Source organism: Sapajus apella, unplaced genomic scaffold, assembly GCF_009761245.1.
Source record: "Sapajus apella isolate SASKATOON/1434 unplaced genomic scaffold, GSC_monkey_1.0 scaffold36, whole genome shotgun sequence".
NCBI classification, from domain to species: domain Eukaryota; kingdom Metazoa; phylum Chordata; class Mammalia; order Primates; family Cebidae; genus Sapajus; species Sapajus apella.
Window position 1 is genome coordinate 11,725,157 of NW_022436976.1, and position 14,087 is coordinate 11,739,243.

General features: G+C 39.3%; 1 protein-coding gene and 1 long non-coding RNA gene across 2 annotated transcripts in view; both read right to left on the reverse strand.

Annotated features, from left to right (window-relative positions):
- Nucleotides 1-4,086: 4,086 nt before the first annotated feature.
- Nucleotides 4,087-14,087, reverse strand: part of LOC116564091 (serine/threonine-protein kinase TNNI3K) — a 324,743-nt gene continuing 314,742 nt past the window's right edge. The window contains exons 26-27 of the mRNA XM_032297087.1: nucleotides 7,956-8,035; nucleotides 4,087-4,604 (exon numbers count right to left, since the gene is read on the reverse strand). Coding sequence (XP_032152978.1) covers nucleotides 4,528-4,604; nucleotides 7,956-8,035 — 157 coding nt within the window. The 3' untranslated portion in view covers nucleotides 4,087-4,527. The remainder of the gene's footprint in view (nucleotides 4,605-7,955; nucleotides 8,036-14,087) is intronic.
- On the reverse strand, nucleotides 9,192-9,776 carry LOC116564097. Its single transcript, XR_004274718.1, has 2 exons — nucleotides 9,407-9,776; nucleotides 9,192-9,367 (listed from the first exon to the last, which is right to left on the reverse strand). It is a non-coding gene; the product is annotated as an uncharacterized LOC116564097 (long non-coding RNA).

Here is a 14,087-nt window from a genome sequence, read left to right on the forward strand (position 1 = left end):
GGTTGGATTCATTACTTCACTTCTCTGAGCATGAATTCTCCACTTTAATAATAATTTTTTTAAAAATCCCTTCTTCCCAGGGCTGTGCACAAAATTAGGCCAAATATTATATTTTAAACTATTTTTTTTCCATATAATAGTGCTCAATAAGTGTGTCCTCTTTGCATTTTCACTTAGCATCCCCCTTGCTTGGGGAACTCTTCCTGGTTCTTGTATTTGGCTGAAAGGATTCGATTTGTCATCTGATTTAATTTTAGGATAAACAATGCATTGCTATCTAAGGTCTGCTGGATCTTGGCTCAAACTACATCAGAGGCGTAGGCTCTGCAACTTGCTATTTGCAAAGATGAGATTTTTAGGGATATTGATAGTTACTTTTACAATGGAGAAAAAAATCTTCACCGTCTTCATGCTCTCCTTTTATAATATAGTTCTTTGGATGCATGGTCATGTAATGGTAATGCAAGCAACAACATATGTTGGGCAGTCTGGTGGCTCAGGCCTATGGTCCCAGCACTTTGGGAGGCTGAGGCAGCCAGATCTCTTGAGCCCAGGAATTCAAGACCAGTCCGGGCAACATGAAAAAATCCTGTCTCTACACAAAATACAAAAATTAGCTGGGTGTGGTAGCGCATGCCTGTAGTCCCAGCTACTTGGGAGGTTGAGGTTGGAAGATAGATTGAGTCCGGGAGGCAGAGGTTGTAGTGAGCTGAGATCTCACCGCTGCACTCCAGCCTGGATGACAGAGCGAGACTCCATCTCAAAAAAAAAAAAAAAAGAAAGAAAGGAAAAGAAAGTTGCTATGGTGTTTCAGAAACTATAGTACATACTTTATATCATTTGAAATCCTTACAGCAAATCTACACGATAAATTGTTATTTGTTTTTGAGACAGTGTCTCACTCTGTCATCAGGCTGGAGGGCCGTGGTACAATCGCGGCCTTGACCTCCCAGGCTCACGTGGATTCTCCCACCTCAGCCTTTTGAGTAGCTGGTAACCACAGGTGTGCAGCACCACATCCAGCTAATTTTTGTTGTTGTTGTTATTGTAATTTTAGTAGAGACAGGGTTTTACCATGTTGCTCCGACTGGTCTCGAACTCTTGGGCTCAAGCAATCTGCCTGCCTTGGCCTCCCAAAGTGCTGAGATTACCACCACACCTGGCCATAATGACAAATTTCATTCTCATCACCTTAAAGATAATAAACTGGAGCTCAGAGAGGTTGAGTGATTTGCCCAAGGTCACAGAACTACTATGACAGGTCTGAGTGACTCCAAAGCTACTGCTTATTGTTTATGAAAGAGAGAACAAAGTAATAAAATCGGAAAGGAAGGACGGAAGCAAAAGGAAAAATAAAAAAGAGAGAGAGAGAGACAGAGAAAGAAACACAGAGAGAAATCAGACACTTCATTTTAGATGGATTGCCTAGCATTAGCCTTTTCTCCTACCACGAGCACCCATATTTTTCTCTTTCCTAGGGAAATGTCAGCTTTGGAAATAATTTAACCCAAATAATCACTCTGTTGGAATAACTCTCTCCTGGTGCTGCTATAATTTGGCTTACAATTACAGTTAATTGAACATCTTCGGAGTGAGCTCAGTGCTGCATGCACGTAGAAAGAAATTTAACGTGCTAAGCATGCAAAAACATGATTTTAGAAGTTCCTTTTTACTGGGAGAAAAAGAAAGCAATTAGTGAGACATTTTTCAGCAAGGAAGAAAAAAAACCTCATAAAACCCATGGTCTTGAGACAAGCTCTAGATGATCCCTGGGCCCCATTAAGGGTGCAGTAATGAAAAGGGTCTGTGAGCTACAGGTTGGCATCTGCAAAAAGGTTCTCCTTCTCAGGAATCAAGACACATTAGTCTTATTATTTGCAGATACTAGACAAGACAAGAGCCAGAGGGAAGCAGCAACATCAGGAAATGCAGTGTGAAGAGAGGAGGTGGCTAATTAGAAAAAAAAGAGATCTTGAGAAATCTATTCTAGAAAATCTCTTTCTAAAAGAAGGGCATTTCAGAAGCAAACAATCCTCACTCTGGATGTGACCTGGGAGGACACCTGATTTACCTCAGCACTGTATACTGCCCTGGCTATACACATATTTGGCATTACATATACTGTGACTCTTTTAGTTAAAATTATCTTTTTAAAACAACTCTCTAAGGTTATTTCTTTCAACTCAACTCATAAAAGGATTAAGCCCCTAAGTATCCCAGACTAAGTGCTGTTTCACTTCCTAGAGTAGCTAGAGCAAAGGAATAGAAGGGAAAGCTATGGAGACAGGTGTTCTTTAATCAGCTCCTTTTTCTCCTTCTCAGTCTTTGCCAGAAGGGTTTATGCCTGAGCCGTCACTTCAGGTTCTTCAGTCCTGCTTATTATTAAGTCCTTTGGGAATCTGCTTGGTGGGATAGAGTATCTGTGACTCCAGAATAATTGGATAGGGAAATGAAAAGGCCATAGGCTAAAAGAGGATAAATCTAGTTGGAAGTACCATGTTGCTTTTAATTTCTGTCTCTGAACCTACACTGGTCTATCCACAAGCTAATCAGAGCATGCCAGGATTTGTGACTTTGCAACCATAAGTTATAAGAAGAGGCTCAAAGGGATTTTAGAGGTGGGGTTGCTGTTCTTTTGATGGAAATTGTCCTCTAAAAACATAATTTCTAGCTGGCCAGGGAGAAGTGGAGGAGACAGGAACTTGCCGCAGATATCCAAGGAAGAATCAGCACTTCTACTATCCAATTATCCAATTCCATTTACATATGCATCCACATTACTTCATCTGTAAAGCAGGTATGGAAGAGAAAGCAGGTATGCCTAAATGCAGCCAGCCAGAGTCAGACTCTAAATTCCTTTGTTTGCTCTTTAGGTCCATGGTTATCCTCTTTGAATTTAGAGAAGTGGGTCTCCACCTGGAGCAACTTTGTCCCCCATGGCATATTAGGAATGTCTCAAGACATTTTTGATTGTATAACTTGGGAGTGTGTGTATTAGGGTTCTCCAGAGAAACAGAACCAATCAGATATACATATATGCGAAATTATGGAGGCTGGGAAGGTCCCTGATCTGCTGTCTACAAGCAGGAGACCTAGGATAGCCAGTGGTAGAGTTCAAAGGCCTGAGAGCTGAAGAGTCAATAGTGTTCATTCCAACCTGAGGTGTCTGAAGTCCTGAGAACCAGGAGTGCCAAGGGCAGGAGAAGATGGATGCTCCAGCTCAAGCAGTCAGGCAGAGAGCAAATCCTCCCTTCCTCCACCTTTTTGCTCTATTCAGGCCCTCAGTGGATTAGATAATGCTACTCACACTGGGGAGGGTTATCTGCCTTTCTCAGTGTACTTGTTCAAATAGTAATCTCTTAAGGAAACACCTTTACAGACATACCCAGAAAGAATGTTTAACCACATACCTGGGCATCCCATGGTCCAGTCAAGCTGACACATAAAATTCACTATCTAGGGGGTGTTACTGGCATTGGGGGGGTGGTGGAGAACAGAAAGCTGCTAAACATCCTACAATGCAAAGGGCAGCCCCCCACCCTGTCAACGAATGTCAACAGTGACAAGTTTGAGAAACCTTGATTTAGAGAATATCCAAAATTCCTTTGCTAACCTTACTTCTCTTGCCAAAATCAAAACGCGTGATTATCCTTGAATTTTTATAGTTTCCTGGCTGTTTCTTCCCATTTGTCTTTCAATAGCAAAACTATTTTGTCTCACAGAATCATTCCTGACTTCCAACTAGGAACCGGAATGGAGGGCAGATTTCTCATTTCTTGAAGGCAGTAGACACGTTAGGTATTCTCCCACCACATAGTGCAAAACTCTACCATTAAAAAATGGCAGGTTTGCCTTCATGGGCTGGTTTCATAACTGACCCCACAGCATCCACGGCCTCTTGTACTGACAGCAACAGGTTACATAAGTAGAGCACAGAGCACTTGGTATGACATGGAAAGGGGACTAAATAAGTGCTATACTTTTGCAATCTTCTTCACCTAAAAGTTACTATTTTTACCAATACGGCTGGAAAAAAAAATACTCAGTGGAAGTCTCATTGAAATAAAATACACTTCTAAATCAACTTTCCATTTCACCAAAGAATCTTTAATCACAGAGGTGAACACTTAAAGTAACATAATGAGAAAAGAAAATGAACAAAGTTCTAAGAAATCAAATCCATGGCTGTCAGACATATGTCTACATAATTCAGCCTAGGAAAACATAATTATTATCTGTCCGCCACAGACTTAGGCTCCATCTCCAAGTAACAATATACACTTTTTTAATTTACAGAATTAAAAACATTTCTTCATATACATTCTGTCTTGTTTCTTTTGCATATTATTCTTTAAGCACAAATCCAAAGCCTGCTTGTACTATGGAATTAAATAGGACCAGTATAAATAAGCCCAATTTAAGGAGACCTTTGAGAGTGAAATATTATAGTTGGAAGCCAGCTTGCCAAGGTTGGAATTGTTGCTGTCATTTTGAGGAAAACTCTCCTTAGGTATATGCCGAATACTGTCAGCTGCTGTCCTCATAGCTGCCACTATTTTGGCAAGAATGAAAATGCATAGGGCTCATAGGATCGGATACATAGCCTGCGTCAGAAAAGAAGTTCAGCTGTTACTTGTTAGTTTTTCAGTACATCCCCCAATTTTTTATAACCAGCCTGAACCAGGCAGGTCTTTCAGATCCTGTGAACAGAGAATTTGGACAATGGTTACTGGTGAGTGGTTTGCAAAGCAAAAGAAACATTTAAAATGAAAACAGAGAGCAGAGGCCAAGCAAATATGAATAATGAATGTCTAATTTGGACCCAAGCTGGCCAGGTGGGATTTTGGGTTTGGAGTAAAGAAGGGTACACCTCATGTAGACGGCATGTCATGATGGCTGAAAGCACAGGCTTTCACATCAGGCGAATCTGGGTTTCAGCACAGATTCCACTACTTGCTGGCTCTGTGACTTTTGTCAACTTAACCTTTCTAAGCCTCAGTGTCTTCATCTGTAAATGGGAGAAATAATAGCACCGATTCATAAGGTTGGCAATGCACCTAAGACAATTAGCAGTGTCTGATACCCAGGGAACGCTAAACAAATGATGGCTACAAAAAAAAAAAAAAAAAAAAAAAAAAAAAAAAAAAAAAAAAAAAAAAAGGAAGGTGGAGATAGCAGTAAAGAAAAAGGAAAGAGCCTTCCTTTCTCAAAGCAGGTGGCTTTGTTTGTTTTCTTCTCCCTGGTAGCCCCAATTTTAAGTGTACATCAATTCTTATGCCTAAATACCAGTGGCATTTGATGCCATTTGATGCCCTTTGAAGCAGTAGTCCTGGATGTGTCCAGAGAATGAACCTAGTGGCTCAGGATCAGGCCACTGTTGAGAGAACCACAGGGCTATGTGAAGGAAGCAGTTTTCTTTCCACTCTGAAGCAAGAAAGCCATTCATCGCTTCTGTGAAAGTGAGACATTTGTCAATAGCTATTGCTGCTTTTGCTCCCTTTTGATAGCTGAGTTTTTATAACCAACCCAGTCATCTACATTTTCATTAAGGCATCTAGCAATATGCATTCGGATTGGCATATTTATTTTCATAAGAAAGGTCTCTGTCAAAATATCTTAGGTAGCACATAAACTCTCGAGAGGAAATGCCACTGATAGCGATACTCCTGTCAACTGGCCTCTCCCACTCACCTCTTTTAGGACTGGCTCTGGTCAGATGTGAGGAAGATTGTGATGGGGGAGGGTGAGATGAGGGGCAGCAGGATACATAAGAGGGAATCTTAATTCTGGGGAGACCAATACAAAATCTACCTCCTTCAGCAAACTATTTCCTGTATGCAGGCTAAAAACAAGACTTCATTTCAGGCAAAGATAGATGCTTTCATAAACTTACAATCCTTTTATGACCATAATCAGTCTTCTGACATACCACATGCAACTTACTGGCCTGTGATGTTCTAGTGCCTCTTGCCCCACAAGACTCCAGTGGAAATCTGATTGTGGACATATGTCCCACAAGGGTGGGTGGGCTCTCCCTCAGGGATGAGCAGTAAAATCAGTAAGGCATGGAGGCCAGCATTTATTATTGATGCCATGAGTGCCAGGATGTAAGAACAGATGTGTTGGATTGCGGAGCCACTCAGTTTAAGAGGAACTCAACTGAAATTTGACCATAGGCTTTAGGAGAAGACTGAACCAAGTCTGCATGTTTTGTTACTTTAAGGGTAAAGGTCTCAAGTACAGATAAAACAGCTATGCATTTCATTTTATCTCCATTTTCTAGCTCTGCTCTTTGGTGGCAAAGCAGGAAGAGAAGAAGCTCATAAAGTTGCTGTTATACCGCAATCGGTTTATGAAATAGAAAAAAGGGCAGTTAAAGGATACTTTCTTGTATGATGTGATGCTCCTAATGGGAGAGATAGGAGATTTCAAATGTATCTTCTTTGTTTATAGGCACTCTCAATCCATCCAAACATCCTCATTTTTTCTTCTGTCCCTGGGACAGATATGCATAGGAAAACCCAAATTTTGCATTATTACACCACATTTGTCTTACTTCTCCATCTTGGGGGAATCCTTCTTTAAGAAACAAATTAAAGAAATGCTCCATCTTGAAACTTCACCACAAAAGGAAAGACTTCTGGTCAAAGCATGCGTTTCAAAGGATGCCCTATATTTTGTGGTTGCGAATTTATATCTGTAAAGATTTGAAGAAACAATATTATATCTATTAAAAAATGTGATGATGTGACACATGGAGCGCATTTTCCTCTCAAAAGGATTTGTTACTGAACTGGCCAATTACATTGTAAAGCTGATGATAAAAAGTACTCATCTGCATTCTAGACACATATTGGAAGTCAGAAACACAAGGTTTCCCATTTTTTAATGTGCCCAAGTAGTTTGTCTGCATCTATTCAGAACATATTTTCTTTTCTTTGTTTCTTAAAAGGTTTCTAACGCCTTAGGTAATGATTCTCTGAAGATGAGGTGAATTGCTGAGGATCCCAAAGCCAACAGTCTCCCGGGTCTATTACCATCTATGTCAGAGACCCAGGCTCACATCATCCAATTTATTCTTCCCCAAACCCAGCTCTTATAATAAATCTGATCTCTTTAACTGACAGACACTATTTCAGTCCTCCATATAGTCAAAGGAATTTGCAATGAATAAATGGGCCCACTGTGCTAAACTTCCAATTAAACATAGTGCCTCTCAGGCTTAAAGGTTGGTAAAAGGACATCCCAGCCCTAACACATCGATGTGGCAGTTGATGATAAAGGCAATTGTCCATCCTCTGGCTTCCAAAGGTCTGAAAAAAACATTGTTAAACATTTCAAAGAGCTTTATTAATCCTTTGTGAAGCAGTCCTGTGTAAAATGGATCCCATCAATTATCCCCTCACCACCTCTCCAGCTGTTTGAAGGAATGGTTGGATTTGCATTTTACCCTTGAGTGCTTGGCTAAAGGAGAAGAGCTCTCCCAATATATTATGTAATTGTGAAAACTCATCTCTTGTTTTTCCTCTCCCTACCTACACACACTTAATGTGGGGCTTAGAAGCAATGGACTTAATAAGATGTTGACAAAGTATTTGGAGCATCATGAGAGGAAGAAGATTTTTTTTTTAAAAGACTTGTACTGTTTTCTATGTACACAAACACATACAGGCACTCACACGTAATTACACGTATACTTATATGCTCATACACACTCACACATGGAGTCACACACACATTATTAACCTTAAAGGTAAATGAGTTATGAAAGACATATAAAATCAAATTTTATACTTTTATATTTTTAAAGTATAAAATCAAATTTTACACTTTTATATTGTAACATCCATCATTGTGGATGTTACAATATGCAATGTTTTGTCTCTTTTTGTCAAATAGACATCACCTTCTCAGGGTTAGTTTTCTTAACAAACCTAAAAAATCTGTCTACTTACCATATTTGTCAATGGGTGAGTATTGAAGACTTCTTTTCATCTCCTCCAAAGAAAGACCTTGAGAGGAACATTGTCCAGTACTGGAAAATTAATAAAACACATAGTTTCACAGTGTGGTGATCTGATAATCACATTTTTATAAACACGGTATTTTTCCACTCAACAGAGATCCAAGAGAAATGGCAAAATGATACAAAACAGCTCTTATCTTACAAGTGACTAGATGGAGAAAAGTTCAGAATTATTTGATTTAAGTCATATCTAAGTGTGAGTCCTGGCTTTTATGCATAGTTACGGTTTCTAGTAGCGTAACCTTGGGTATGCCATCCTCACTGAGCCTCAGTTTATTTATCTGTAAACTAGGAAAGGAACACAAATAACTTCCAATTTGTGTTTGTTATCTTTACTAAAAAGAATTAAATAAGAACATTGTCTTAGTAATAATATAAATAAAACACATCCCAAGAACTATTATTATTATATTGTTATTTTTATAATGATAAGATATAGTGATAATATTCATTGCATGAGTCTTTTGTGTGTGTGTGTGTAAATATCTATCTATCTATATATATAGATATATATCACTTTACATATAATGTAATATCATTTCCTTATTTTATAGAGAACAAAACTGGCACTGGAACAATTGAGTAACTTGTCATGCAGGTTTGGTAATAGCTCATCCATGATCAAATCCAAGTCTTTTAGATTCCAAAGCCAATGTATTTATCTATCTACTATCAAATATGAATTTCTTCCTGATTCCTACTCTTCATTGATTCTCCTTTCTCAAGTTCCTCCTCCTCTTTTGCCGATTTGTTTAGTAAGGTCACTTCCTTGCCAGTTCATTTAGAGCCTGAATTTATCAAAACCCTCATCCTAACATCTAACTACATCTATCAGTTAATTATATATCTAAAATCTTTCTTGCATCCATTCATCCTTTGTCATTCTCAAAGCAACTACCCTTGTTCTCCCCAGACCTTCACCATGACCGTAGGAGAACTCTTAATTCTCCCAGCTCCCAAGCCAATTATTTCCATTTCAGTTACCAGTATGACATCGTTCAGTTACCTTGAGCCAAAATTCTTGTAGCTATCCTTGGTAACAGCTTCTTTCTCTCACATTTCTCACTCAACTCAAGTCCTTTTAGCTCTGCCTCCAAAATATAATCCTAATCTATCCATCTCTCTCCAGCCTCAAGGCCTAGACTAATCTTTTTCTTCTTTGGACTTTTGCAGTTTGCCACCTAATTGATCTTCCTGCTTTCACTTCTGTCTCTATATAGTTCAGTCTTCATAGGTTATCCAGGGTGATCTTTTCAAAATATAAAACAGATTACATCATTCACCTACTTAAAACCCTTCAATGCTTCACAGTTTATTTGGAATAAAATATAAACGCTCTACCTACAAGGTCCTGGTCCTGCCTACATATAAATGCTCTACCTACAAGGTCCTGGTCCTGCCTACTTCTCAAACTTCAACCCATACCCCTCTCTCACCTTTTGCTAAACACTTTTTGGCATTCTTTCTGTCTCTTCAACCCTCCAAGCTCTTTCCCAATTCATAACTTCTGCCTTTGTTAGCTCTACCTGGAATGCGGTTCTTAATGAATGCAATCCCTTTTGCTCAACACTTGCCCTGCCTTCATCTGTGACTGACTCCGCTGCCATTCAGGCCTCAGTTCAGTCCTGAATGGCAGAGGAGCCAGTCATAGATCCTGACCACCACTCTAAGTGACTAATCCTCTGCCCACGGCCACTGTCTATCACATCACATCGCATCGCATCGCATCGCATCGCATGCATCCCATCGCATCACATCGCATCGCATCGCATCGCATCGCATCGCATCGCATCACACCACATCACATCATCACATCAGTTTACTTCCATCTTTCAGAATCACAGAAAATTATCTTGCTCATTTTTCTGTTTACTTATACACCCTCCATATTCTTTCCACAATCAGGATAGGGACTTGTCTCTCTTGTTCCCTGCTATATTCTCAACACTCAGAACAGTTCCTGGTATATAAGAGAAGCTTAACAGAGTTTTTGGAGCATTTAACAGAATTAATAGATCCTTAAATGACATTTTCCCCACCAGTCACTCAGTACTCCCCCAAAAGGGTCTTATTATAAGAAAAACCTTACCACAGCACTCCCCTGCAATTCCCCAAGCTGATATACCCGGTCCTCTATAGCCCTACTCATGTCTCTCTGTATTGTATTCTACAATTTCTCAACACATTTTTTGCCCAAGTTCAAGGCAGACAAATAAACTGAATTTTCTAAACATTCCTCAATTTTCTCTTCTCTAATGACTGTGACTGAGCTGAATTGCTTGAATATACCTATTTATCCCTGACAGGAAGCAGTATAGTGCTATGGTTAAGAATGAGCATTCTAGTGCCAGTCTCCTTGGATTTGAATCCTGACACCATCACTTAATATCTTGGCAAGTTATTTAACTATTCTATGTCTCAGTGATGCAACCATAAAATGGGAATTATAACAAGACTTAATGTATAAAGTTAATTATGAGGACTAACAGAGTTAAGTTTAAAGCACTATGGACATTGCTGGAATTCAGTCAGCACTCAATAAATGTTACCTACTTTTATTATTCTTCAAGGTACAACTCAAAGTTGGCATCTTCCTTGAAGTCCTCTTGAAAATCCCGTCAGAATTAACCTCTTCCTCTTCCATGCCCTTCTTGAACTTGATAATCCTACCACAGTACTCATCAGAGTCTGCCTTAGTGTAGAATTATCTGTATTTGTATGCTAGTGAACCTCATTACACAGATAGCTCCTGGAGATCAGAGATTATGTCTGACATCTTTAGATTCCCCACAGGGGTTAGCCAGTACTTTGCAAATACTTAAACGAAAAGTATGTTAAATTAAATAAAATTAAATTATTACAAAATGTTCATTTAGAGACATCAGATTTTCCTGAAAGCTAACATAAGTTCATGCTGATTAATTCTTTCTACTTGCCTTAAAAATGAATGCATCTTTGGCCGCACTTCCTTAAGCTAAAGAGTAGAGATGCTGCTTTTTAGAAGAAAGCACTACTTAAAAAGAAGACAAAGTATTGGCTTTAATGTGACATGATGTGTTCTCACTCAACATTAAATGGCAACAGAATGTCACTCAAGACATTTTTCAAAACACTATTTCCCTTATTAATATATGTGACTTCTTTAGAACTCTACCTCCTTTTAAGAAATGTGCTAGGCACAGTAGTCTTGGCAACACAAGACAATAGGAAATAAATATTTTATCAGCAAAATGGCTATCTGGTTTCCTCTGAATAAAAGCTCATATCCAAGCTGCTCTGTTTGCTCGGTTGCTAAATGCAATCCATGTCAGCGAACATAACCTTTTTGCCCAAGAGATACCACATAGGCTGGCTCCAGATGCTGTTCTAGGATGACAGACAGATGGAAGCTATCCATGCCCAGGTGAAACAAAACAAGAAACCAGACCCTGATCAATGGAATTAGCTGTTTGAACCCATGTGCATCCAGACTTCAGCAAGGATTTCACAGACGCCCAGGGTTTAGGAGATATATCAGAACCTCTATTTCTGAAGTTGTGGTCAGTGAAAATAAGGAACTTACAGTGATGCCGCTGCCTCAGGAATTCAACAAAAGTAAATGCGAACTAATGACAGGTAAGGAAAGCACTCAATTTTGCAAGTATTTCAACATTGCTTGTCAACTAGGTAGTCTTCTTTATGCTAAAAAGATGATATAGATCATAGACAGCCATACATATGAGCTACTAGTTACTATATGGGTAATTTTGTGGGTGTGAAATGAAATTTTATTTTATTAAAAGAGAATGAGTCTTTGGGTTAGTTTTTGCATAGTATCATGTTATATTAATATATATTATTGTAGTGCTAATTCAAATTAGCTCCATGATATATACATAAATATAAATATTATCATCAGTTACTGTTTTTTTGTAAAGGTGCATGAAGCTATGAATAATTTATTAAGATGAAGAACAGAACCAAAACTTTTAAAATATATTTTTTACTAGTTAATTCATGCCTTAGGGGTATAGATGTCCTAGTGAACATCTGCCAATTAGATCAGTTCACACTCAAATCCACAATATGTAAACTGTATTTTTGAGTGTGCAAGCCATTTAGGCCATGGGTTTTCAGAACAAATTAGCCTGTTGGCAAATAGTCACATTGTCTGTGAATGAATTAATGCACCCTGGGCAAAGACAGGAACCAGGACATTTAAAACTGACAGGCCAGGCATGGTGGCTCATGCCTGTAATCCCACCACTTTGGGAGGCCGGGGCTGGTGGATCACCTGAGGTCAGCAGTTGGAGACCAGCCTGGCCAACATGGTAAAAGCCCTTCTCTACTAAAAATACCACGTGGTGGCAGGTGCCTGTAATCCAAGCTACTTGGGAGGCGGAGGCAGGAGAATTGCTTGACCCCAGGAGGCAGAGGTTGCAGTGAACCAAGGTCGTGCCACTGCACTCCAGCCTGAGTGATAGAGTGAGACTCCGTCTCAGAAAACAAAAACAAAAACAAAAACAAAAACAAACAAAAACAAAAAACAAAACAAAAAATAACTAGTGACAGAAGCATTAAGAAAAATGGGAAAAGTGCTAGAAGATACTATATGCAAAGATAGCCTCCAAACCAGGAGTAAGACAGAGCCTACAAACTAGACTACTGAGTTAATGTACATTATGGACAAAGCTTCAGAAAGGAATGACTTAAACAGAAGTTTTCTCAGTTCTTAGAAAATACTGATTATAGGGGCTACCATGGATATATTAAGAAAAGAAAATTATTCTAGATTCGCTGTATTTTTTTGAGCGGGTGAAGATAAATATAAAGGGGGAATTAACAGGCTGGAACATACAACTGGATTCTAGCAGAGCGTTGGACAGAATTACTCCTGACTGCTTCGTAAGCAAGAAGGGGAGGTCTGTGCCAGATGACAAGTGATTAGACTGAATTGTGACTGACTGAATATCCACAACTGACACAGTCTTCGAATAGTGAAGACATTTCATATAGATGACATTCCAACAGAGTTAAGTTGAGCCTTAGACACTGGGAATAATTAAAACAAAACACTGCATTTCCCAAGATTAGAACTGTCCAAAAAGGGGTCGAATTGTTCTAGTAGGGGGTCCTGTTCCATCCCTAGAAGTCTGTAAGCTAAGGACTGGAGTACCTCTTGGCTCCAGGTGTTGTAGAGGGATTCAGGCATCTACCTGGAGGTCTGACAAGTGATGTCCCAAATTCCTCCATTTCTTACATTCCGTGATTTTTTTTTTCATTGTTGTTGTTGTTGTTTGTTTTGAGACAGAGTCCCTTTCTGTCCAGCCCAGGCTGGAATGCCATGGCGTAATCTCAGCTCACTGCAATCTCCACCTCCCAGACTCAAACAATTCTTGTGCCTCACCACAAGAGTATCTGGGATTACAGCTGTGTGCCACCATGCCTCGCTAATTTTTTGTATTTTTAATAGAGACGGGGTTTTACCATGTTGGTCAGGCTAGTGTCAAACTCCTATTGATCCACCCACCTCCACCTCCCAGATTGCTGGGATTATAGGCATGAGCCAAGGCACCTGGTCACATTCTGTGATTCTTTAGAAGGCATTCGTGAATCACATAGACTTGAGAAGCTAGTTTGGGCATGTTGGATAAGCAGAGTGAGATTATACTGTCCCTATTTAGTCAGGACATGTGTATCTTCCTTATCTGAAGTGTCTGACATTTGGCCAGGGCTGAATGCCTGATTTTCAATCCTGGCTATACATTACCACTGCTACTCAGGGTGGTGTTAGTAGCTTTTGTCTATATACATTTCATTTGAAATGGTAACTGAAACCTGCTATTTGCCTGAAGGAACCATTGCATTTAGTGCTCGGTTTCAAAGGAAGAACTACATTGCCATTTGAGATGAAACAGAGGAAACTAGAGAAACCACTTTCACATCCTTAAGGATTTGAATGACAGGTTGTGTAAGGCTGGCACTAGAAAATCCAGAGCTGCCTAACAAGAATTCTTACATAAATTGGTAGAATATTCATATTGCTTACAGGATAGAGGATCTACTCCTAAAACTATGTAAT